This window comes from Diadema antillarum, unplaced genomic scaffold, assembly GCF_040938485.1.
Source record: "Diadema antillarum isolate AM-2024a unplaced genomic scaffold, OU_Dant_1.0 seq00001058_RagTag, whole genome shotgun sequence".
Classification (NCBI taxonomy): domain Eukaryota; kingdom Metazoa; phylum Echinodermata; class Echinoidea; order Diadematoida; family Diadematidae; genus Diadema; species Diadema antillarum.
The window spans coordinates 35,652-60,007 of record NW_027271886.1 but is presented as its reverse complement, the minus strand read 5'-3'; the positions used below and the strand labels follow the sequence as shown (position 1 = coordinate 60,007).

Sequence of the window (24,356 nt, the reverse complement as noted above, 5' to 3'; positions counted from 1 at the left end):
AATAACCACAAAAAAAAATCTGAAGTTTAGAAAATGCAAGAGATGGGGAGGAATGCCAAAGAAGCAATGTTTGTAGAGTGCATTCCCCCAAACATAATGAACAATTTTTACGTTGATCTTCTATTTTTGAACAAGAAAATACATTCACAAAATGAATTATTTTATATATCATAGCATACATATAAACGAACAAAAAATAAAAACCTTGAACTAGTTTGTTAAATATCCAGACAGATCGAGATGATAACAAATAATGTAGGTCTTTTCCTATCAATGAAAATGTGAACCTTCATGATATAGCGGTCAATCAAAAGACAATTCACCTAACAATAATGATTATTATCCTGCTTCGTTGCGCCGACTTTTCTATTGCATTTTTCGAGTGCAAAACAATGCATAAACAAAATGCCTATTCTTCACATTGATCGTGTACCATATTACATCGATTTTTATATTGTTTTGTTTTGTTTTCCTTTGTTTTGTTTTGTTTTGTTTTGTGTTTTGTGGGGTTTTTTGTGACGGATGACTGTTATACTGTTTGGGTCTGCTTTTTGAAGAAGGGTTAAGGCAGTGCATAATTCTGGAAGTCCAACTCCCCGCATGGTCGCCAATGATTATGCATAGCTCCAAAGATGTGAAGTTATATCCTTATTTTGTGTTTCGACTTTCGTGTATCTCAAATAATTATATTGTGTGATCTGTTGGCGTACCCAGGTATTGTAAGATCTGTTGGCGTAAATGTGTGACCTGTTGGTATAAATGTCGAAAGTCATCTCGCCATCGCATTCTTTTTAAACGTTGTCTTATTCTGAATTCATCATGAGAAATGGCTGCAATCATGCATGACCACTACATAATAAGCATAAAATTATTAGGCCTATAGTGTCCTCATTTCATAAAGAATATTATTAAGCGCGTGTTGTGCTGTTTCTGCATGGACGGATCCAGGGAGGACCGCAACCGGCGCACGCCCCCCCCTTTATTTTTTGTTGAAACAAAAGAAATAAAAAGAAAAAATGGGGGAGGGGTGCGAGCGCCCCCCTTTAATTTTGTAAACACGCACCCTCTTTACGGAATTCCTGGATCCGCCCCTGTGTTTCTGTCAATGGCGTTTTAGTGATTTCTCAAAGACCACTTTCTCTGACCACTATACATAGAACTGCGGAAAAGGAACCGAAATATATACAAATACGAAAAATGTCCACACCCTATAGTGCCATTAATGTTTATAAAACCACAAGAATTTATATAATCTTATTGGGGGTTTGTGGTAGGATGTGCATTTGCGAATAAAATCATTTCGAATTGTCCTGCTATTACTCACCTTTCGTTTCATACACACAATAAAATACTCCGCGCTTCGGGCTGCGTCTTGAGTCTCTGATGTTGCACAAAATGTGGTCCTCCGACTTAAGTTCAGTTATTGCATTTACCCCGCAGTGGCGGATCCAGAGGGGGGTGCACCGGGCGCGCCTCCCTTTATTTGTTGTTAAAACAAAAAGAAATACAAAGAAAAAATGAGATGAAATCCGGAAGTAGTACCAGAAATAGGGTTTGCGCCCCCCCCCCCTCCCCCTTACGGAATTCCTTGATCCGCCCCTGCCCCGTGTGTAGGTAATCCATATCATGAACACAACGCGACACAAAATGATAATCCCCGCACGTAAGGTAGAAATGGCACAATGATGACTTGATGAGTAAGTTGTATCACACGAGAACGCGAAGCAAAGCAAAGGGTGAAGTTTAGAGAGAGAGGAATGGAGAGAGAGTGAGAGAAGTTTGCGAGTCCGATGTTTGGATTTAGATGATGACGTTGGGCGAGTTTGCAACTTAACGTTTCCGTGCTTTCACGTCGAGAGCTAGTGTTAAAGAAGCATGTGTGCGAATCGTTGAATTTTATGAAGGAATGTTCTTTGGAGAAATTGTAACAATCGTGCGAAACTTCTTGGAGACATGGAGTGAAGGAAGATGAAGATTGGTCGAAAAAGATGTCCATCTCGCGTTGCTATGGTGACCGAAGGATTAACCGGAGGTGAAATTACGTTGTTCGCGAAGAATTTGAGATACACGAGTGTTCGCGACGCAGTGGACCCACAGAATTCCTCCGGAGACCATGGCAACGCGAAATGGACATCCTTTCTAACCAATCTCCTTCTTCCTTCGCTCCACATCTCGAAGAAGTTTCGCACGCCTGTCACAACTGTTCATTCACAAATTCAGCAATACACACACTCCCTACACTTCTCAACCAGCTTTCGACGTGAAAGCACGGAAATGTCAAGTTGTAAACTCGCCAAACTTCATCATCAAACATCTGACTCGCGAACTTCTCTCTCTCTCCCTCTCTCTCAATCTAGGAAACTATCTCTATTTCCATCTATGATTTCATCGTCTCGTGGAGCATGCAACATTGTGCTATTTCACCTCATTCACTGGATTCACATTTTGTGTCGCGTTATGTTCTTGTGTACTTGCCAAACGGGAGAAGTGCAATAACTGAACTTTCAATCGGAGGATCAATTTCCTGCGACAACCATCAACTCCAGGCGCAGCTCGGTAGCGCGGGATACATTGTGTGTTATAGAAACAACGAATGGTGAGTAGAAGGATAATTATTTACGATTCCCTTACTGTCCTACTATATACAAAACCCCTTCGACAACATTTTGCATTTTGGGAAGAGCTCAAGCGGATTTATAGGTACCTGAATTCTTCAATATCTCTTGATATATACTTATTGAATTTCTTATGCTTCAAAGCATATATTTGAACATTTAGATTTTGTATTTGAGCTACCTGGTTGAAAAAGTTATAGGAATTTCAGAAAATGGCTGCCATTTTGGATGCTATCTTAGATTGTGCCCAAGGAGGATTTATGAGGACTTTTGGTATGTTATTCTAGTCATATCCCTGAACGTATCCTGAAAAAAAAAAAAAAAAAGCTTGTTACCAGAAATATCAAGTTTTAAAGGGTGTGTACAGTTCTGGTCGAGGTGAAGATTTAGCTTTTAACGTTTTGCGAGATATTCAGAAACCACTTTATGAGATGTCAAAGAGCATGCAGTTCTAAGGGGTATCAAAAGATTATTCGATGAAAATCAGTTTTGAAATGGCCGAGATATCCAAAAACAAGGTGAAACAAAGAGATCCTAATAAAGTTGTGGAACGTCGCCTTTTATTATTAGCACTTTTTGGGATATCTCAGCCATTTGAAAACCAATTTTCATCGAATAAACATTGGATCCTTCTTAAAATTACATGCTCTTTCATATTTCATAAGAGGCTTTTCAATATCTCACTTAGGAATGTTCAAAACATGAATCTCTACTTCAACCAGTACTGTACAGTCCCTTTAAGCCTACTTTGACCTAATGCTCTTGGCCTATACCCTGTGGATCTCAGTATGCTACTGTATGTGAATGCGATAATAATGCTATGAAAGTGTTCATTATAATGACCCTGTACTCACACATTCTCTCTCCTCACGCAACACACAGACAGACACACACACACAAACACATGCACTATACGTGCACATGATTCTTGAATTTTGAGCAGGTGTAAGTTACTCAAGTGTGTCGGGTGTCAAGAAGCAATAGAGGCATATGTATAGGCTTATACAATATGTTCAACTTGCTCTGAAATACTAGATAGTACTATTGATTATGAGAATGCATTGAATAATGTATTTTCGTCATAAAAATATAGTTCTGTTTTCATGACTGAAGAGACAATTATACGCATATCTATCATGTGGTCCCGCATGAAGGAGACTGTGCAAGTAAGATGGGATACCAGTGGGTACTTAAAAAGAAGCCAGTTACATGCTTCATAAACACTGAAAAGTTTCATGTTTCAAAATCATATTAGACTTGACAGCTTAAGAAAGTGAATGTACAATTAAACCTTCATTACTGGGAACAAATACATTGCACCAAAATGTCCTGTGTTTTAGGCAAATAATCTTATTTTTGCAGTTTTCTTCACTTTAATGCCAACGCCTTTTATCAGGAAAATGTAGGTATGATCACGTATGGACTAAATGCAAAGGGTATACACCATGGAATAAGAAGGCTTTGACACACACACACTGCATAAAGTGAGTCTATATTGCTTTATTTCTTGTCTGTAATTATCATAACTATTTCAGTCTTTGACTATCATACAAGAGGTACACACACACACCCGTCTACATAATAGCAATCATATGAAAACAGAGTCCACTACTATAGGACAATTTAGCCTTTATAATGATAACACACATTATTGATATTTCATTTAAAATTTGTTATTCAAAAAAGAAAACATAAATGGTACAAATTCTGAAATATATTGCATAGTATCCCCATACTGTGTATATTGCTGGCATTACAAAGGCACTGGCCCAATTACAAGGTATTGCATTCAAGTAGAAATATATGCTAGTATATTCGTCACACATCCTACACTGAATTGCATTCTTTTCATAATAAAGCAACTGCAATCAACTTAATTTTCATAAGTTAAATACAGTGAAATACATGTTTATACATTGTATGCAAAACACACCGTTTGCTAAAAATCACTGTATCTGACAATATAACTACCAACTTTACAGCACCATGCATTAAAAACATAAAGCAACGTTGATTTGGAATCAGGTAGGATGCTAACTACAAACAACATGGGGATTTTAAAATAATTTGGTCTCTGTGATATAATGACAGGGCTATTCCACGACATCAAAAACACTTCAACTGACAAGAAGAGTATTTGCACCAAGCTTTATGCCAAATTCTAACTACAACACATGTGGAGGTAACTTTCCTAAAGTTTCTATACACCTCAATAAGTCTGTTTCAGAATAATGAGCTCCTCTCACAACTGGCAGCGCTGTACACAGGCACTGGTCCAGTGGTCCCCAACCAGTAACAAGGCAAGTGCCGTAATGTGTCTCGCCCACAAAAGTACAACACCTTTCTTTCTTCTTTTTTCACAAATGGACCTATAGATAGAAAGTTAGGAGTCATAATTAAATGCACAGTATATTGAGCCCTAAAAGTTCATTGACCCCTGCCTGTGACCTTTGACCTTGTGGTGACCATCAACTCCCCAAGGTACATCTACCATCCAAGTTTGGTCACAAATAGACTTACGGATCAAAGTTATGACCCATAATCAAAATGCGCCCTAAAAACTTAACATTGGGCCCTAAAAGTTAATTGACCCAGGTCTGTGACCTTTGACCTTGAGGTGACCATCAATTCCCCAAGGTACATCTACCATCCAAGTTTGGTCACAAATAGACTTACGGATCAAAAGTTATGGTCCATAATCGAAATGCGTCCTAAAAACTTAACATTGGGCCCTAAAAGTTCATTGACCCCTGCCTGTGACCTTTGACCTTGTGGTGACCATCAACTCCCCAAGAGACATCTACCACCCAAGTTTAGTCACAAACGGACTTATGGATCAAAAGTTATGACCCATAATCGAAAAGCGCCCTAAAAACTTAACATTGGGCCCTAAAAGTTCATTGACCCCTGCCTGTGACCTTTGACCTTGTGGTGACCATCAACTCCCCAAGGTACATCTACCATCCAAGTTTGGTCACAAATACACTTACGGATCAAAAGTTATGGCCCATAATCGAAACGCGCTCTAAAAACGTAACATTGGGCCCTAAAAGTTCATTGATCCCTGCCTGTGACCTTTAACCTTGAGGTGACCTTCATACTTGGTAAAAGGTAAAACTTTGTATGACCACTCTTCCCTCCAAGTTTGATTCAAATTGAAGCCCAGAGTACAGAGTTATTTATTCAAGTTTTTATAGCATTACGGACAGACGACGGACGGACGACGGACGGACAGACGCCGCAGGCGATCCCTTAGTCTCCGCTCACCTCCGGTGGGCTCGACAAAAATCACTGTCGGACCAGTAACATTTTCAGGAATGGACCAGTAAATAATGGAAAGACTGGGTACCTACTGGTCTGACAGATGGGTCGGACCAGTAGAAAATATGGGTCAATGTGCTGCCCTGCAATTGGTCAATGATACATCCAAGTACACTACATCTGCAACACTATTATCAAAGATGAAACAGGGCAAATACAGTGCAATAACTCTTTGATATAACTTGAGGGTATCAGTTTGTATCTATACTTTTAACATTTGTTGGAAGCAAGGAATACCATATTTCAGGCAGAAATCAGGTTTTTGTTCTTCAAACTGATGCCTTGACAAGTAACCAATGATGAATTCTCAGCCAGAGTATGATTTCAGTCTGAAATCTGATTTTTGTGTAAAAGCATCTGGCAAGGTGCTGTACTTACATAGTTTTCCACTTGCCTTGGGCAAATGAAAATCAAAGTCAGGCAAGTGTTTCAGAACAATGAGAAAAAAACTAATCGTCCGAATTGGGCAAGCAAAAAGTTTTGAAGCTACCTTTTTTCACTGTCCCCCCTCCCTTTCAAATCCACAATGTCGGACATACAGAAACCTAAAGATAATGATTGTTTAGGGAGATCAATGCAAAGCACTTTAATTTCATTTCAGCAACTTTCAAACACTTACATGAAGAAGCACCAATATAATGCAATACCAACACTCAACTGAACCAAGTTTGTTACTCCATTGTGTTTAGGTGTGAGAAGCAGTATGTACTGTTTATTGAAGTGACTGCATTTATAAAGGCCTTGACTTACAAGTGATTTTCTATATTCTATTTCATGACATTTTTGGACTTTCTTTTCTGGCATGCAAAATTCATGTTCAGGCAAGTACTCTGCAACAATCCAAAAATCTGCTTGCCCAATAAGACAAGTGGTAAGAAAAAAGGCTCTGTAGCATTATGCATCTGGTACACTCTCTGATTGACTGCTGAGGCAATACTATGTACAGTGTAGTATTAAAAAGTATGAATTTCCTTTTAATATTGTATGTTTGTTGGTAGCTTAGCCACATTTAAACAAATTTACACAAACTTTATGAAAAGTCAGATGCATTGAAAATCTCTTGCACCTATACAGTCATATCTGTGTGTCTACATGGCCAATGAAGATTCAACATACGAACAATACTGACAATACACATTGTGTACAATGGCATCCTGTATAGCAAGGCAAGTGAAGGTGTGAATAACTTTGCTTTCTGTTATCAATATTTCAGTGTGTATAGTGGTCACTCACTCCAGGTTAAGCCTGATATAAATGCCAGCATTCAAAATTTTCAGATAATGACTCATTTTTAGGTCCATCAAATGTTCTGTTTTTCTACAGAAAACTGAAAGGAACTTTAAGATTTGATGATATTGAAGCAATATCAGATGGTATACATACACCTTTGTCTTCGCATGTGTGTACCACAGACATACTACATGCAATAAATGCAGTGGTAATATGTGTTAAAATCAAATTTACCATCAACCTGATCCTAGTAGCCAACTGTTGGCTAAGGTTAATGTGTCGGTTTCAGGTTAAGTAACTGCTACAGACAGGCTTAATGGTATGGTTGTAGGGAACAACATATAGTGAAAACAATCTTTATTCTACCCCTTTTTTTCATACAAGTGTAACATATTGTGAAAACAATCTTTGTTCTATACCCCTTTTTTTCATACAAGTGTAACATATTGTGAAAACAATCTTTATTCTACCCTTTTTTCATACAAGTGTAACATATTGTGAAAACAATCTTTATTCTACCCCTTTTTTCATACAAGTGTAACATATTGTGAAAACAATCTTTATTCTATCCCTGTTTTCAAACAAGTGTAACATATTGTGAAAACAATCTTTATTCTACCCTTTTTTCATACAAGTGTAACATATTGTGAAAACAATCTTTATTCTACCCCTTTTTTCATACAAGTGTAACATATAGTGAAAACAATTTTTATTCTACCCCTTTTTTCATACAAGTGTAACATATTGTGAAAACAATCTTTATTCTACCCTTTTTTCATACAAGTGTAACATATTGTGAAAACAATCTTTATTCTACCCTTTTTTCATACAAGTGTAACATATTGTGAAAACAATCTTTATTCTACCCCTTTTTTCATACAAGTGTAACATATTGTGAAAACAATCTTTATTCTACCCCTTTTTTATACAGGTGTATAATTATATCAATTAGTGACAAAGATGCTTCCACTTCAGTCCTGCAGTGACCTCATTTAAAACTAGACCATCATATAATGGCAGTATGATAGAATCTTTGAAGATGCAATGCAATAGATAAGGACTGCAATAAATCTTTGGGAAGAGTAAAAAGGTCATATCATGTATGAGCTCTGACGTTGGTCTGTCTAAGCAGGAGGTAGTTTTATGTAGTCCAATTTCATGCTTGCTATGACTGCAGCAAAATTCAAACTGGGATCTAAAAAGAAAATGATGCACACAAGAGAAGCTAACATTTTAGGGAAAGCTGTCTTCCTTCTTAAAATTCATCACATATGGGATAAAAGTCCCCCTAGCAATGCTGATTTTCAAAGTAATCCATATGATTGTCAAAGAACATAATCTAACTTGATGATAGAGAATGATAATGATGGCATTAGATGGCTAGAGAACATGAGTGGCAAGAGACCAGACCAAATAAAAACTACATAATACATGAAGATGATTTTCACCAATTTGTGCATAAATAAAAAAAAAAGATCCTCAAATCTTCTTTGGTCTAAATGAGTCAATGAGATTACTTTTTTTGGCGGGTAACAGCATGCAAAATCTTGCACACTGTTATATAGCACCATGCAACATAGAAGAGGATACACAAGTGACTGCCAAATACACGTACTAACTTTTAAATCAGATTCTGACGGATGGCTTTCAGTTAATACATACTACACTATGTATAGCAGAGAATAGCTATTGTGACATACCAGCGTTGCACATTGTTTGTTTGGTTTTTTGTTCAAAAGACAAGATGTCTCTAACATAGAAGGTGATAACTCTCGATGGAACGAAATAGATATTTTCACATTTTTACTGGTGTTTTTTTGAGAAGATCCAGGACTCGCCAAGTCAGGTGGGAAGTTTAGAGCTTAACATTTTTCCTTGGGGCTCCCTGTCCTTCCCTGTGGTTTCAGGCGGCTTCAGGCAGCTTCAGGGCAGCAGTGGTCTGGGTATCTTCTTAATCCAAGGGTCACAGCATCTCAGCAACTCAAATCCAACAATTTCTGCACACAGAATGAAGCAGAGTTTGCTTGTTTGTATAACTGGTTGATTTGTAATCATAACATACATTTTGCATTAAATTACTGAATTATTCCTAGGGGATACATGCATACAAAATGTATATTCAAACTCACAATCAATTCCCACTTCAAGTAGTGTTTTTTTTTTTTTTTTTAATGAAAAACAAATTAGCAAGGTATGCCAATGAGATGACAATACAGTGATATCATTTAGCAGATACCAGGCATCATTCTTTTAAGACTGTAAATATGCTTGCCATAGCAATGAAAGTAAGTTTAGACGAGTGCAGTGGAAAATTAAGGATCCACTAAAAAGCAGTGCTTGTAAAGATGATCAAAATAAATGGACGAGGAATAAATCTACATAAAGATACACCTTATAACTTACTGAAGAAGACAAATTTAGGACAGAAAATGGGATAATGGAATATCATGTGACAAGTATAGTGGGAGGACAACACAAAGACATGAAAAAGAGATGAAGGATAACATAATGATGCCTGCAGTCTCTGAGAGAAGTGAGATATGTCTGACATCATCATAAACTCACCTGGCACACTTCTTCAGTGTAGTCTGGTTGGGTCACTTGCTTGATTCTCTCCATAAGCTTCATTACGTTGAACAAAGCTGGCTTGGGTGGATGATCTCCTTTGTCTGCTAGTTCCCTGGAGAAATAAAGACAGGTACGTAGCATTGGTGCATGCTTTATTTCTCTTCATGTGAATACTGTACACACCATATATAATATGTCAAAGTTTTTATCTAATAACAAATTACATAATCCTTTGCAAAGTTAAACAACTCAGGAAAATATTGCCTCCTGAGACATAATTGCATTGTATATTGTTTCCAAGGTGGAAAATCTCCAACTTTTCTCTTGAAAAGGGATTATAGCCGTTTCTAATTTCATCGCTGTGGTTCTAAATCGTGAATTCAATCACTCACATACTTGTCTCAAGTTCTGATACATGAAATACTGTATGCTCGCAAACATGACATACATGTGCAGTACTATTCAAATCTTGGCTTATCAAACATTTATCTACTTCAGCACCTCACAGAATATTTTGAGACACATAATTTCACAAAAAGGTTTATAGATAGACAGAAGAAGACAACTGCAAATCATTTTGGAAAGCCTGCATGTCCTATACACTGCTCTTACTTTGCTCTAGCTGTTCTCTGCAAGATCTTCTGAGAAGCTATTGCCATGGCAACAGAAATGGAGGGAGACAGTTCCAGCTGCTCCATGCCTGACATTCCCTTGAGTCTCCTAACGAGATCATACCGCCCCGTATCCGTGGCAACTGCCCACAGCGGGTCCGTGGTGCTGATGCCGACCTCCACGAGATGGAAGTACGTAGGCTTCGGGGGAAGCTTGTGGACGCGGATGGGAAGCAGGAGCGGAACCTCCGGGTTGGCGATGCGCTGTCTCCAGAGGGCGATGTGAAACTCCTCCACGCACACCGGGCTCTCCAAGTAGTTAGGAGAGAGGATGGGGACGATGCAGCTCGCCCCCTCCAAGACCTGAAGCTTCTCCTCCTTGTTGCTAGGCACCACGCTGATGCTCAACCCAGGAGCTGCACTCCTCAAGATACCGGCCACAAACTTCACATACTTCTCATCATCGCTATGGTAACTGAAGGCCACATCACAATGCGATGCATCCTTTTCATCCACTGCAGTCTGACTGGGCAGAATATCTGTGAGCAAAGGGGGAAAGTTGTTGCCAAGATCTGGAATGGGACCAAAGTTTTTCTTGAACATGGTGAACCTGAAGGTCTCCATCTCACTGTCAGGTTCGATCGCTGGAATCTGAAAAACAAAGGATGACAACCTCATGACTTTGAATGCATCTGTAAAATCACTAATCACACAAGCCCTTTCACAGAGCTGTTTGAGAGGATAAGGTAATTGTTTGCAGCCAGTACCTAATCTTGTTTTTGTGCATCCACTATAGTGCACTGTGAACTTATTTTCATAACCATAATTATGGTTTCTATTGAGAAAAGCAGAGGAAACCATTATCTCTGATATGTAACCCAAACTAATGGAATCATAAAAAGAATCTGGTGATTGTATTAGGATACAAAACACAAAAGAAAATCACACTTTTTTTCATACTCGATGTGAATCGTCACTAAAAGTCGGCATACAAATTAGCAAACTGACCTCTTCATCATCAAAGATGGTAGCAAGACTTTGGCTTGTCTGCACCTTCTCCCCCTTGAGCCACTGGACGACAGCCGGACAGAGAGTCTTGACTGTGTCTTCCAGGATGTCTGGAGTAGCCTTGACCATTGGGATTTGAGTGAACTCTGGCTGGATGGAGTCCAGGTCCTCCAGACAGACAGGGATCAGCTGCAGGTGCTGCTTGCCCTGGATGGTGGCAGGATTACAAAGACAACGAATAGCTTAATTCACCCTGCATACTTTCCCAGAATCTGTAGGCTCTCCATGTTTATTATTACAGATAATGCATTTACTGTGCATTCCAAGAAACACTGTAAAAATGGAAATATTTGCAGTGTTGAAATTTTCGTGCATTTTGCGCAACCACAAACTAGCGCAAAAATAAAAGCATGGCAATATTTTTGCTTGCAATATGTTCCTGTAGTTGATGTCTTAATTCTGCAGGATTAAAAACACACGAACTCATTTTACCCAGCTGAGCACAAAAATTACCCACACAAGACTATATCCACTTTGACAGTAAAGGATGAATGAGTGGAAGGAAAGGGGAATTACAACACAAACGAGAATGCACCTCAGGAAGAAGGTTACAGCATATGAAATAATTGGCAGAGGTGAAAAGACAGTGTAATAAAAATTTACAAGATTATCCATTATCTCATGTCCTACTTGTGAAGAGTGCTTACTACGAGGTACCACAGGTTGATTTTTATGTGTGCAGACATATAATGTGCTGTTGTAACATACACCTATAACACTATTGTACATCATACCATACAGTTGTAACACTCAAATGTTTGGTGCAACAGTGAAGTGTTTGACAAGAGGCTATTTCATCATCTTGCTTGTCTTTCCAATGGTGATATCTGCCACTTCTTATAGACTTCCTTGCTGTGGGGCTATTTCTTCCTTTTCATGTGTTTGATATTGGGTTACGCGAGGGTGATACCATACCTCAGAAAAGTGCTTGATAGAAAATAACTTCATGGAGGTGATATCAATTTTGCAGGGAAAAGTTTGATCCAAGGCTATTATCAGACCTGTATGCTCAACTTTATAAGGCTATCTCAGAGATGTGCCTGATACAAAGATATTGTGCAAGGGTGTAGGCGTACAACTCGAATATTTATTCCTGAATGACCCGCACATTAAAAACTAAATCAACAACAACATTGCCATCAAACAGAAAGTGATTAGATGAGAGATTGGTATGAAATTGTGGCTGCCCACCTTAGAGAAGTGTTTGGCCTGTGCGAGGGCAAACTCCTCTTGGCAGACAGCAGACTTGAGGTAGGGGGCCGAGATGAGAGCCACCATGCAGCGGGATCCATCGATGGAGTGGTACAAGGTGCGCTGCCAAGATTTACCTGTAAAGACACATCAACAACATGATGACAAGGCAGCAAATTGAAACCAGGTACTTAATTGGTGTGACCCTGTTAAAATTTGTACATACATACACAAACACAAGCACCTGCTGTGGACCTCATAAAAATCAACTACAATGGGTGTCTCCCCAGATATTGTATGATCGTTAAAGGCCTTTCACAAAACTCTGACAAGTCAAACTCAACACAGGATATAAAAGAAGTGCTGGGAAATGCTACAGTGTCCACAGGAACGAAAGTCAGACTTTATTACAGTGCACTCCCATTAAAACAAACACGGATATAATGAAATTCTTGTCACAACAAAATAAAAATCAAGGTACCAAAATCATCATCTATATATCTTCATATACTTTACTGTCTGGCTACCTCAACATTTTGATATAACTAAAAGAAAACTGCCAGTCTCAAGGACATTATCATGGGAGTTAAAACCTGTTTGCATAATTACATACCTACCGAGAGGCATGGGGTTGGCAGTGAGACAGACATGTAGTAACAGATTCACATGTTTTTCTATTAACCCATTGAGGACGAGTCCCAAGTATACTCGGGCAGGTGTCTATAGGAAATGCGTGTTGTAGCAAAATCAGTTCGTCCTCAGCGGGTTAAGACAGTATTAAGGACCCTTCTCTTCTTCAAGTGGCTTCACTACCTGTTTGTAAATCTTGGAACCTGCCTTTAATTGGGAAGCAATACATTAATTGATTGAATTAGAAGAAGACCTTTCATTTTCCTTGAGGGCTTGATCATGAATGTGTGGTGACATGGCATATGCTCCGGCGATAGTTGCTCTGGTCTTATTTTCTCCAAGGACTTAGGGTTAGGGTTAGGGTTAGGGTTGTGAGAGGGTTTTAGATCTAGTTTGATGTGAGGATTAGGATTAGGGTTAAGACTACAGGGTTGTATGTTTGTGGGTAGAACTTATGTTTGACTTAGTGTGCAAATACTTCATGGAAGATATTGTCGCAAGGAGCAATTGTCATAAAACCTGAATGGGTATATGGTGCACTGGTTGATCTTTCTTCACCCCCCTCCCCCCAAAAAGAATAAAAAACAAGAAGAGTGTTCCTGTTACACAATGTAGATGAGTTTGTTGTACAATGGTACATACATTGTACATACCAGTTTTCAGCTCCTGGACATCAAAGAAGAGCTTCAGGTCCGGGGCAAGCTTCTGAAGAGCCTTGACAAAGAGGTTGGCCTTCTCTGTGTCCCGGTGTGAGTAGGACAGAAAGACGTCGTAGCGGAGGGGGTCAAATTCAGCGATGTTCATCTCAGTGTGGAGCTTGACCGAGAGGGAGACACTGAGCTGGGAGCAAGCCTCCTCCAGCTTGGTCTGGTCGGCTGGCCTGTGGAGATCCAAGAAACACATATACAGGGGACCAACCATAACAAAGTCCTCGCAACCAGCAGTTCTCTTTTGCTATATCAAAATTTTGTTGTAGCTGAACAAAAGAGTATATAAAGGTATACTGATGAATTTTTGGCCTGAATTTTCACTTCATTGTAACAAGAGTTTTGTTGTAACTGTTGTAACATTATGATGGGAGTGCACTATACACATGAATGTAAAACACGCACTCAGTCAACAGTGATTGGATTAGTCTGCAGTTCTGCATCTGTTTCCATATCTTTCAAGTCTCAAGTGTAACTGTAGTGCAATTGGAAGGGGAAATCGTAGTGTAGTAAGGTGGATCTGTAAGAACAAGACAGTATACAAAAGAAGAAAAGATGAAAAGATGATGAAGGCAAAGAAGAAGAGAAAGAACAAGAAGAAGAGGAGGAGAGAAAGAAGTTGAAGCAACTGAGAGAAGAAAGAAAATATGATTGTAAAGAAGGAAAGTGAGCATGAGAAGAAAAAGAAAATAAAGGAATAAAATGGGGAACAAAGAAATTGTGGAGATAGAAAGAGAAAATAAGCAAAAGAAAAGCAAGATGAGGAGAGGGGAGGAAGAGGACTGCACAAGATGAAGAATTCCTATTGTGCTCAAACACAGAGCTGTAACTTGTTACTCCCTAGTAGCCCCTACAGATAAAAGTCTACAAATAAAATATGCTATGAGCATGATTTAGATATCGGATGAACAGAAAAACAGCCAGACCCAGGCTGTGTAAATGATGCAGAGAAAATACAGCACAATAGACCTGCAGTCGACGTACTGCACCAGCCCCATGTATGTCGGCATCATCTCCACAGAGTTGACATACACTGGGGCTAGGATGTCTCGATGGGCCCGCCGGTTGCAGCACAGTGCAATGTTATACTGCTCTATGCAGGCCTTGTCCTTCAGGTAGTTTGGAGAGAGTACTGCAGAAGAAAAGGAAATCAAACAAGAAACAAATCAAGAATTCATTATTGTCATCACACACACATAGGATGCACTTCATGGAAGGAGTAAATAATCAAGTCTCAGCACTGTGGCTTTTCTTTGTGATAATTCCATCTATTTTCACCTGAGTTTTTTGGAGTACAGAATGCAGTCCATTTCTCTCAAAACAGTGGGTTTTCTGGGTCATACATGACTTTACTAAGATCTTTTCTTGCTATGGGTTATTTTCAGCAGGAACCCTTCATCCCTTGACAGGAACTACAAGTACATCATTGTACATGCTTCATATCACTAGGAATGATGTACTACGAACCAAGTTCGGCACTCAAAACTTGTGCATGTTCACTCACAACAATGTGCAATGTATCATTGTTGTGGGTTGAACTACAGACTACAGAGTACCAAATCTTTCTACACTTGGACTTTAAACTTTTCACAAATTGATACTTCACCAGCAATTGTGGGTTGAAAATACAGAGCAGGTGAATTCATAGACAGTCATACACATGAGAATGACACTAACAGTAGTTGTGCCCAACTGAACTCGACTGCCATCATCATCTCACTGGAACAAACATCATCATCTCCATGGAAACAACATCATTATGATACCTGTGACCACTCTGGCACTCCTCATCATCACAGCGTACATGTCCTCCTGGAAGACATTGTCCTTGTTCAGCGCCTGGTTGGAGCTGTCGAAGATGCGGACGCCATCTTTGGCACCGATCAGCTTCTCCCTGATCACCTTAGCAACTGCCTCATCCTCTTTGCTGAATGACAGATAGACATCAAATTCCAGTGGCACTGCCTAAACAAACAGGGGTATAATAAGAGTGATGTGAAAAAGAAAGAACTGTCTGCAATAAAAAAACAACAAAAGTAAATGTCCAAGCTCAAACAAATCAATCCATTGCACTAGGATAGTTCACTTCTGCATTGCCATACTCTGTCATCAATAAAAAGAAAAACAAAATCTACACACTTTTTGATGTTAACTGAGCATACGTTATTATGAATATCAACAGTAATGACTTGTGACTTTGGTAGCAGAAATCAATCACTGACAAATGAATCAGTGACAAAGTTGAAGACATCACAAAATCCAGGTTTCACCAAAATTGCTGGCTTTCTCATTTTATTAATTTGAAGAATTCTGCAGGTATCATCGATTGTGGAAGCTAAATATTTTGGAAGTATCTTTAATACATGCACAATCTGAGTTTAATCATAGCTGCTGGATTCCTCCATTACCGATACTAACTTTGGGGAATGCTGGAAGTACCAATTGAGGATTTTTCATACTTTTTAATCCAAAGACAGGATCCCAATTCCACAGTCATGACACCTCCCAACATCCCGACTCACCTTTGGGAGCAGCAACTGCATCTCGTATCGCTCCTTGAGCTCGTTGAACTTTGCCATGACATCGTCGAAGCGTCTCATGCTGTGTTTCATGATCTCACCGTCCACAACCTTGACATAGAGAACCAACTTCATGACTCTGAGGGGGAGACCGGCCTTCATCCAGTTCACCGCTGCCTCCACCATACCCTGCAACATGCTCACCTCACCGTAGCCCTGCACATAGATTTGAGAACAAATCAGACAATATCAATACACAAAAAATGCACAAGTGGATGTGATATCGGGAACAGATCATTAGTTGCTACAATGTTCAGGAACGTCTGTACACATAAACATATGCACACACATACAGACACACGTAGGATCGAGTCTGATATTCAAAATCAAGCAACAGGTACATGGCCGGTGCCACGTTTTTAAAAGTGTGCGTGTGTTTGGGGGGGGGGGGGCGCACTTTCGGGTTTCATGAGCTAACAAGCAAAAAAAAAAGGGCCTTCAGCGCAGCTTATGGTGCCACTTCCGGATTTCTTCAGCTGACACGCAGACAAAGAAAAGAAAAAAAAAGGACTTCAGTGCAAAAACAAATGCCTTACCGTGCTCAAAGGTTTCATTCCATTTTTTTCTAGTGCCACTTCCGGGGTTAAAAAAATGTGGGGGGGGGGGGGGGGGTGGCCTAAAGTGGTGACACCCTATGTATTCCTACAAAACTGTATGTGTGGGTGCCCATCAAGCTCATCCCTCCCCCCGGTTCCGCCGGCACTAAGGTAGAATCATAGCCAGGCACATTCATTGCTGTAATCCAAGAAACTGAGTAAAGATTCTTCAAATTTAAAACAGTGCCACAATACCAAGTGGATAAATCAAATCATTTCAGTACAAATAAAGTTTAACTGCTCCCTGGACAATGCATAGGTTGACTGATTGAGGAAGGTATAGTAAATGCTTGAACTCTCGTTTCTATCACATCACAACGGAAGACTAAACAACAAATGGAGAGGCAGAAAACACCACCACAAAGGTGATGTCACATGTAACAATCTGTAAAAATTTCAACCACATGACAACTATTACAGAGAGAGGTAATCACCTGATCACCAGTGTTGAGGAGCGGTGTGATGACCTTCCCATCTTCATCCTTAAGGATGGATACCAAGCAACGGAAGACATTGGCAACCAACTCCTGGGGTCGGCCATCAAGACTCTTCCTGTGCAAATTATTATAAAGCAAATTCTTTGTCAAAGTAATCGTCTGGGAAATACTTCATCTTGAAAAACACACAGAAAAATCTCTCATCTTCACACAATTTACAATACTGTAACACCAAAAATTTTTGTGCGAGTGAAACTTTCACATATTTCACAAGGACCGAGAAAATTGCAATTTAGTATTAAAAATGAACATGAAAGACTTGGTCTACACAATGCATTGAATGCCAGTGGCAATTCATGAAAGTTTCATGCTGCAAAAAAAAAAAAACTAGAAATGTCGCTATGGCGACTGGTATGCCTCCGCCATAATGCATGATTCTCCTAATAGGTCTATAGTACATGTGGACAATGTGTGATTACATTTTCACAAAATTGGCAAAATATTAAAATGACATGTTTGTCACAAATGTATTGAATGTTTACCTTCCTTGACCTATGTTTAATTGGATGAATAGGAGAGCATGTATTTGGGGATTTAAGAACTTTAACTTGACATTGGCCATTTCATAAGTTTATGCACTGAGTAATTTTCAAGGTATGGAGAAAAAGCGCAATTTCTGTATTGAACAGTAAATTGTTATCATTTTCATCTGGCCTTTGATTTATAAGAGAATCACTGTCAGGCAGAACATACATAAATTCAGCATGTACTAGGTTTCAAGATAACTTGAGCCACTTCCGAGATATGGAGAAAGAAGTAAGTTCAGCACTTTCACTTGATCTTTGACCTTTTGACCTTTGACGTTCTTGGCAAAAAAAAAATCCCAGAGAATCTCTGTTGGGTTACACATGCATACATCGAGTTAAAAAAAAATCCTGCTGGCATTGCATAAATATAAGGAAAATAGTAAAATTTTGAAGTATTGCCCTTGACCTTTGACCCCTGACCTTTGACCCCATGAACCCTAAATTCCCTAGATAACCACTGCCAGTCAGTAGATGCATACCTCTACTATGTTCCATGAAGATACCTTGAACAATTTCCAAGATACAGAGAAAAAAGTGAAATTTTAACATTTTGCTTGACCTTTTGACCTTTGACCTTTTGACCTCATGACCCCTAACTTTCACCAGAGAATCTTAATTGGGTAGTACATGTATACACTAAGTTTCAAGAAAATATCTTCAGGCATTGCATAGATATGGGGGAAATAGTAAAACTTTAAGCATTTGACCTTGACCTTTTGACCTTTGACCTCAAGCATGTGCACCCAAAAGTTGATAGGCACAACTTCACCCCCTAATACACATACATGCCAAGTTTCATTAGGATACCTCAAAAGGTTTTGGTAGTTACCCTGTCCACAAAATTCATTACGGACGGACGGAAGGACGGACGGACGGACGGACGAACGGACGGACGGACGGACAACCCGAAAACATAATGCCTCCGGCACCACTTCGTGGCGGAGGCATAAAAAAAGAAGAAAAAAAGACTGTCGGCTCCAATTTGCGAAAGGCAGAAAAAATCTCTTGAGCTAAGCACAGAAGCCATTTGATCTACTGTCACACTTCTAGCGTGTGCAATAACTGCATTATGTTACAGCTGTAGATTACTTTACGTATATGAATAATGGCTGGTTTAACCCTTCACAAAGAATTTGAATATAATCTGTAAGTGTCAATGTGGAAAATGCAGTTATCATCAAAATGACTTCTGATAATGTAAAAGTGTAATGTTATGTTTATAATTGGGGATGCCAGTCTGAATGAAAGAAAGGGCCTGAAATAAATCTACATGAAACTACTTTGTACACGAAAGGTCCTGAACTTTGATCCTGCCAGGGGCATGAATTTAGGCTTTTTGCCTGAAAACTGGCATCCCTAAATGCCTCTCAATTGACAGTTTCCTGTTGTTTAGGTTTCATAATGGCCAACTTCCTGCATGGCTTCCCTACATTACCATGGAGGCTACATTATTACATCGACAGGACAATATTATAACTGATACACTGGGATACTTTCACGTGGAATATGCATGGCATGTGTATGACAACATGAGCCAAGATGGTCAATGAGTCCCATTATGAATTAATCTCTCTTGCAAGACTGTTGTAGTCCAATTTTTATTTGACAAGCTTAGTCATAATTGCAAACAAAAATCATGGTTCTGTCTGAAAGTTCTCAATGTATATTTCAAGAACAAGACTGTGGACATTATCATGCAGACTTACACATTTATTACACTCAAAGCAGTGTGAAGTATTCAGTGCATGGTAATTTTTACAGGGATCGAGCTCACCGACTCATAACCATCTATGTAATGTACCCTTGGGCTCTGACTTCAGGCATATATTACATTTAGAAATGTCATGATCGTTTTTTGGCCTTATATCAGGAATCTTCGGTGGTAGTCATTTAGATTTTAACTCTTAATGTACCAGGCCCAAAACCCCTAACGTGCCAGAGGTTTTTACCTAACGCCAGAACGTTTCGAAACTGGACTGACAATGAAATCTAAACCGCCATATCTCTGAAACTATTGACTGTTTTGAATTGAGTTCTACACAACAAATATCAAGAAATGTTTGTTCTTTCGTGTCATATAGTCAGTTTGCCATAATATCTATCTGAACCTGATATATTGCAGAAATAATTGATACATCAAAAATATTATTAGAAATTTTTGTGTAGTATGGAAAAAAAGAGTCAGTCATGTTTTTTCTTCAATAGAACGCTCCCTTGACTCTGTGAGAAAGTTTCAGAGCAACATCTCTTCTTTCAAATGATGACAAAATTGCCTTCTAGAATTGTATGATTCCAAAGATGCTAGCAGTTTATTTTGTCTTATCAATTTCTCTTTCTGCCTCAGTAATTCATTCCCAAATCTGAGTCCTTTAGTCCCAGATCCTGTATTTGAAATTAAAGTAATTGTCCCGGGCCCTGGAAGGGTGTCTTTTGTCCACTTGAGAAGGAAGAACCTACAAATCCTCCTTTTGTCTATTTAAAGTGGACCGCGGACGGGGGGAGCAATTCCTATGCTGACGTGGGGACGATTAGTGACGTTCACCAAAACAAAAGGATGAAAGACCTGACTGACGAACGAAAGCTGACCCTCTTTGATGGACAAAATCAAAGCAGCTTCCCGCAGGACAGCATCCGAGCGGAACAATGCGAGTGGAACCGCATAGACAATACACGCAGATTCAATAGCATACACACGCGTGGTTTACCAATGAGATTTTGATCCATACACATCTCGCAGAGGGTGCGCTCGCTGCGGATTTTCCCGATGCGAAAGAAATACATCTCTAGCTGAAAAATCATGTATATACTCAAAATTTTTCAATGTAAGCATGCTCATATTTTTAGTGGAAATGATGGCTATGCTAATCAGCTACCAGTACATGTCATTGGCAGTTTCTTGGTGTAACACATTACGGTACCACAAGAACTTAAATGTTCAATGTTTTTCTCACTCTTCTTAGTTGCCGATCGGCGACCATGGCATGTCAGGACTAAGGTCGCCGTTCGGCGACCATGGCACGTTAAGAGTTAAGAGTATCTTATGCAGACAGAGAACATAATGAATAGACTGTCCAGCATTTCAGTTCCAGCGTTGGACAATGTTTGTACAATGTAGTTACCTAAAGGTCTAGCAGTGCTCATCTATACTTTCATCCAAAAAGATGTCAAATTGATCTCTCTTTTTTTTTTTTTTTTTTTTTTTTTGGGGGGGGGGGACGGTCTCTGCCTGGTTCAGTTAAAAAAACAAATATCACGTATCAAATTCAGTTTAAATTCCATCCCAAGTTTTTCCTCATAGGCCTGAAGAGAAAACACAAAATGTAGACACAAAGTATGCCTTCTATCACGATGTTGATACAGAATCATATTTTTTATATATATGTTGCTATGACAGGCAATCAATTTATGTGACATGATATGCTTCTCTTTGCAGCATCAGTACCATCCCCCCTCCCCTGGAATTCCCATTTCAGATAATTGTAGTAGGCAAAAGACACCCTCATAGATCACAAGTCTGTCATCAGAAACATCTCACAGGAAAACAGACTGAACCCAGGTTTGATCAACACTCTTCTATTGACACATAATTATGTTACAGTGCAGACTTAATATAGATGACAGAAAAATATATATTTGTAAATGAAAGATGCATGACACTGTAAATGGGGGAAAAAATGTAAAGTCGAAAAATTTAGTTGACATGTTCGTTTCGCTATGTGTTTTTTTTTTTCTTTTTTAGTGGATTGATATTGTATTGATGATTATTCTTGATCTACCACAATCAAAATGTTTCTTTGATGAAATGTCATATATTGTCTGCAATCATTTTATTTATCAAACAGCATTTTTAGATGTGCAACAAGAAAATCTGTCTTGAAAGTGAAATTTGAAATATTGTAGAGCACCTGGTTAAATTTTAAAAAAAGAACAACAGAGAGAAGGAATGTACATATTGTACATTGTGACAGGGCTTGCTGTGGAGAGCTATCTAGATTCAGACTAACTCTTTGACACTATTAAAGCTGTTAATTGAATAGTACTCTAAAAGTGAACTCACACAACAGGAAATTCTGTTTGAATAAGACATTTGGAATAAATGCTACAATCTGGGCTATCACTACATAGTAAATTTATTCTCTCAAAATTCGATTTTGCCCTGAGGATTCCTTGCCCGAAATCAATCACAGTCTATGAGTGCCTGCAACACATCAGCATCATAATTTACCTTCAATGGTTTTTGACAGGCATCACATGAATGCACGGAATGTTCAACCCCTCTTCTCCCCCCCCCCCCCCCCCCCCCCTCACCATCATCATCATCATCACCACCCTAGCTACCAACTGGAACCCCAGCCATTTGAGGAAGAGTAATCGGAGTGCCATAATTTACCCTCTGGTCTCAAAGCAAAGCAGTCTCCTGTACGGCAGCCGAGAGGGGAGGGGCTTGGACCACCAACAGGAGTAATGTGGGCGGAGATCTTCCTCCTTGTCCTGTGCCAGCCCTGCTACAGACAGGTTCAGGTTGCGGCTCAGTGCACCCAGCACTGATGTAGGTGACTCGGCATAGTTACCTATACAGAGAATGCAAAGAGAAGATTAAATCACCACATTTCATTCCTTCATGATTGGACAGCACTAAGATAAATACTTTTTTCCCTCCCTCTCCGACACTTAGTAGGTCAAAAGGGGGTGGAACATGGAGGTGAGAGAGGGTACTATAGTATGCTGTTTGCATTTTTGAGCTTTAGAAACTGTTATCTTCATTACTTACATATTGTACTTTTATCCCATTGAAGACGAGTCTATTAGTATACTCGGGCAAGCGTCTAAGGGAAGGGCGTGTTGTAGCAAAATCAGCCCGTCCTCAAAGGGTTAATAATATACATTTTCATCATATTTTAAAGTACAGTACTTATAAAAAAGAACTATAGATGTAGGGATTTTACAATTTTTAAGCCATGGAGCTCACTCAAAATCCCATTTTCATGACCTGGGCTCCTATCTCTTGCCTTCTGGAGAGAATTCAAATGTGAAACATTGTGCCAGCAAATGCAAGCACATGTAAAGGTATTCCACTAACATTTCAACTATCCCAAACATCAACATTGAACAATAACATTAATGTAAATGAGGAAATGACATCATCATCTCACAACTAAAAGTGTCCCATGGACTTGCACATAAATCTTCAATTGATTTGCTTTTTCGTTGTTAATTCAAGATTAAGGACTAGCATTTGCATAAATACTATTCTCAAACTTAAAGAATTGAGTGAAGATGAGAGTTACTTAAGTATAGTGACCCCCCCCCCCCAAAAAAAAAAAAAAAAAAATCCCCCAAATAATATATTTTGTTGTCATACTGTAGGGCCTATGTACAAAGAAACATTTCAAAATTAGTTCTGTTGTTTAATATATTTCCCTTTAATAGAGGAGCTCTCTATGCAAGTTGAACATGAAGTAGCAGTTCTCTTATAAGTATGAGCTGCGGAAGCAAATATGACACAAAAACTGGATGCTCACCTCTAAACGCAGAGACCACAATGACATCAACTTCATCCTCCTTCCTCAGCTTGGTGATGTCGCCGAAGCAAAGGTCAATCTGACATTCCCCATTCTGGGTCAAGACTTTGAAGGAGTTTGCCACGACCAATTCGGCACCGTCGGCCATCTTGCTGCGAGACTTGAATAGCGCCAAAGGCACTGCAGGGAAAGAACATGATCAAATAATTACACAAACTGCACGGAGACTTGTATGCATTAGCTGTTCATCATATCTAGAGAAATGCCCGACTTTTTACCTTATCTTTCCCCTTTCATCTTCCTTTAAAAAATGTCTTTTGTTTTACGAACAATTAAAGGGGGCGCACGCCTGCCTGAGTGGTGTGACTCGATCCCCATCCACCACTGACCTAAGTCTCCTATTGCCTGAGAATATGCTTATAATATGGCTAAATTTTACTTACAAAAATTAGACATCAAATTGACATATTTCAGAACTTTAATGTGAGCTACTAAATCAGTCACATCAGAGGCAGAAGCAGCAATAACGGTATTCATCATGATCACTCTATAGACGATAGTCATTGATGACTTGGATGACAACAAAGTACCAGGCACTATCACTTTAGTACCAGTAAATTTACTTACATATTAATGAATTGCAATGTTGCTCTGAAGACAATGCAATGTCACTCCGCGTATAAAAAGGTGATGT

General features: G+C 39.2%; 1 protein-coding gene across 1 annotated transcript; it reads right to left on the bottom strand.

Moving 5' to 3' along the window:
* Positions 1–8,986: 8,986 nt before the first annotated feature.
* LOC139743213 (uncharacterized) lies at positions 8,987–23,810 on the bottom strand. The gene is made up of 12 exons (XM_071653709.1): positions 23,663–23,810; positions 22,531–22,711; positions 17,551–17,668; positions 16,464–16,676; positions 15,708–15,906; positions 14,911–15,073; positions 13,888–14,114; positions 12,605–12,741; positions 11,354–11,560; positions 10,347–10,996; positions 9,732–9,846; positions 8,987–9,163 (listed from the first exon to the last, which is right to left on the bottom strand). Exons 1-12 carry the CDS (start codon positions 23,808–23,810, stop codon positions 9,140–9,142), a joined length of 2,382 nt encoding a protein of 793 aa, XP_071509810.1. The 3' UTR covers positions 8,987–9,139.
* Between the last annotated feature and the right edge of the window lie 546 nt (positions 23,811–24,356).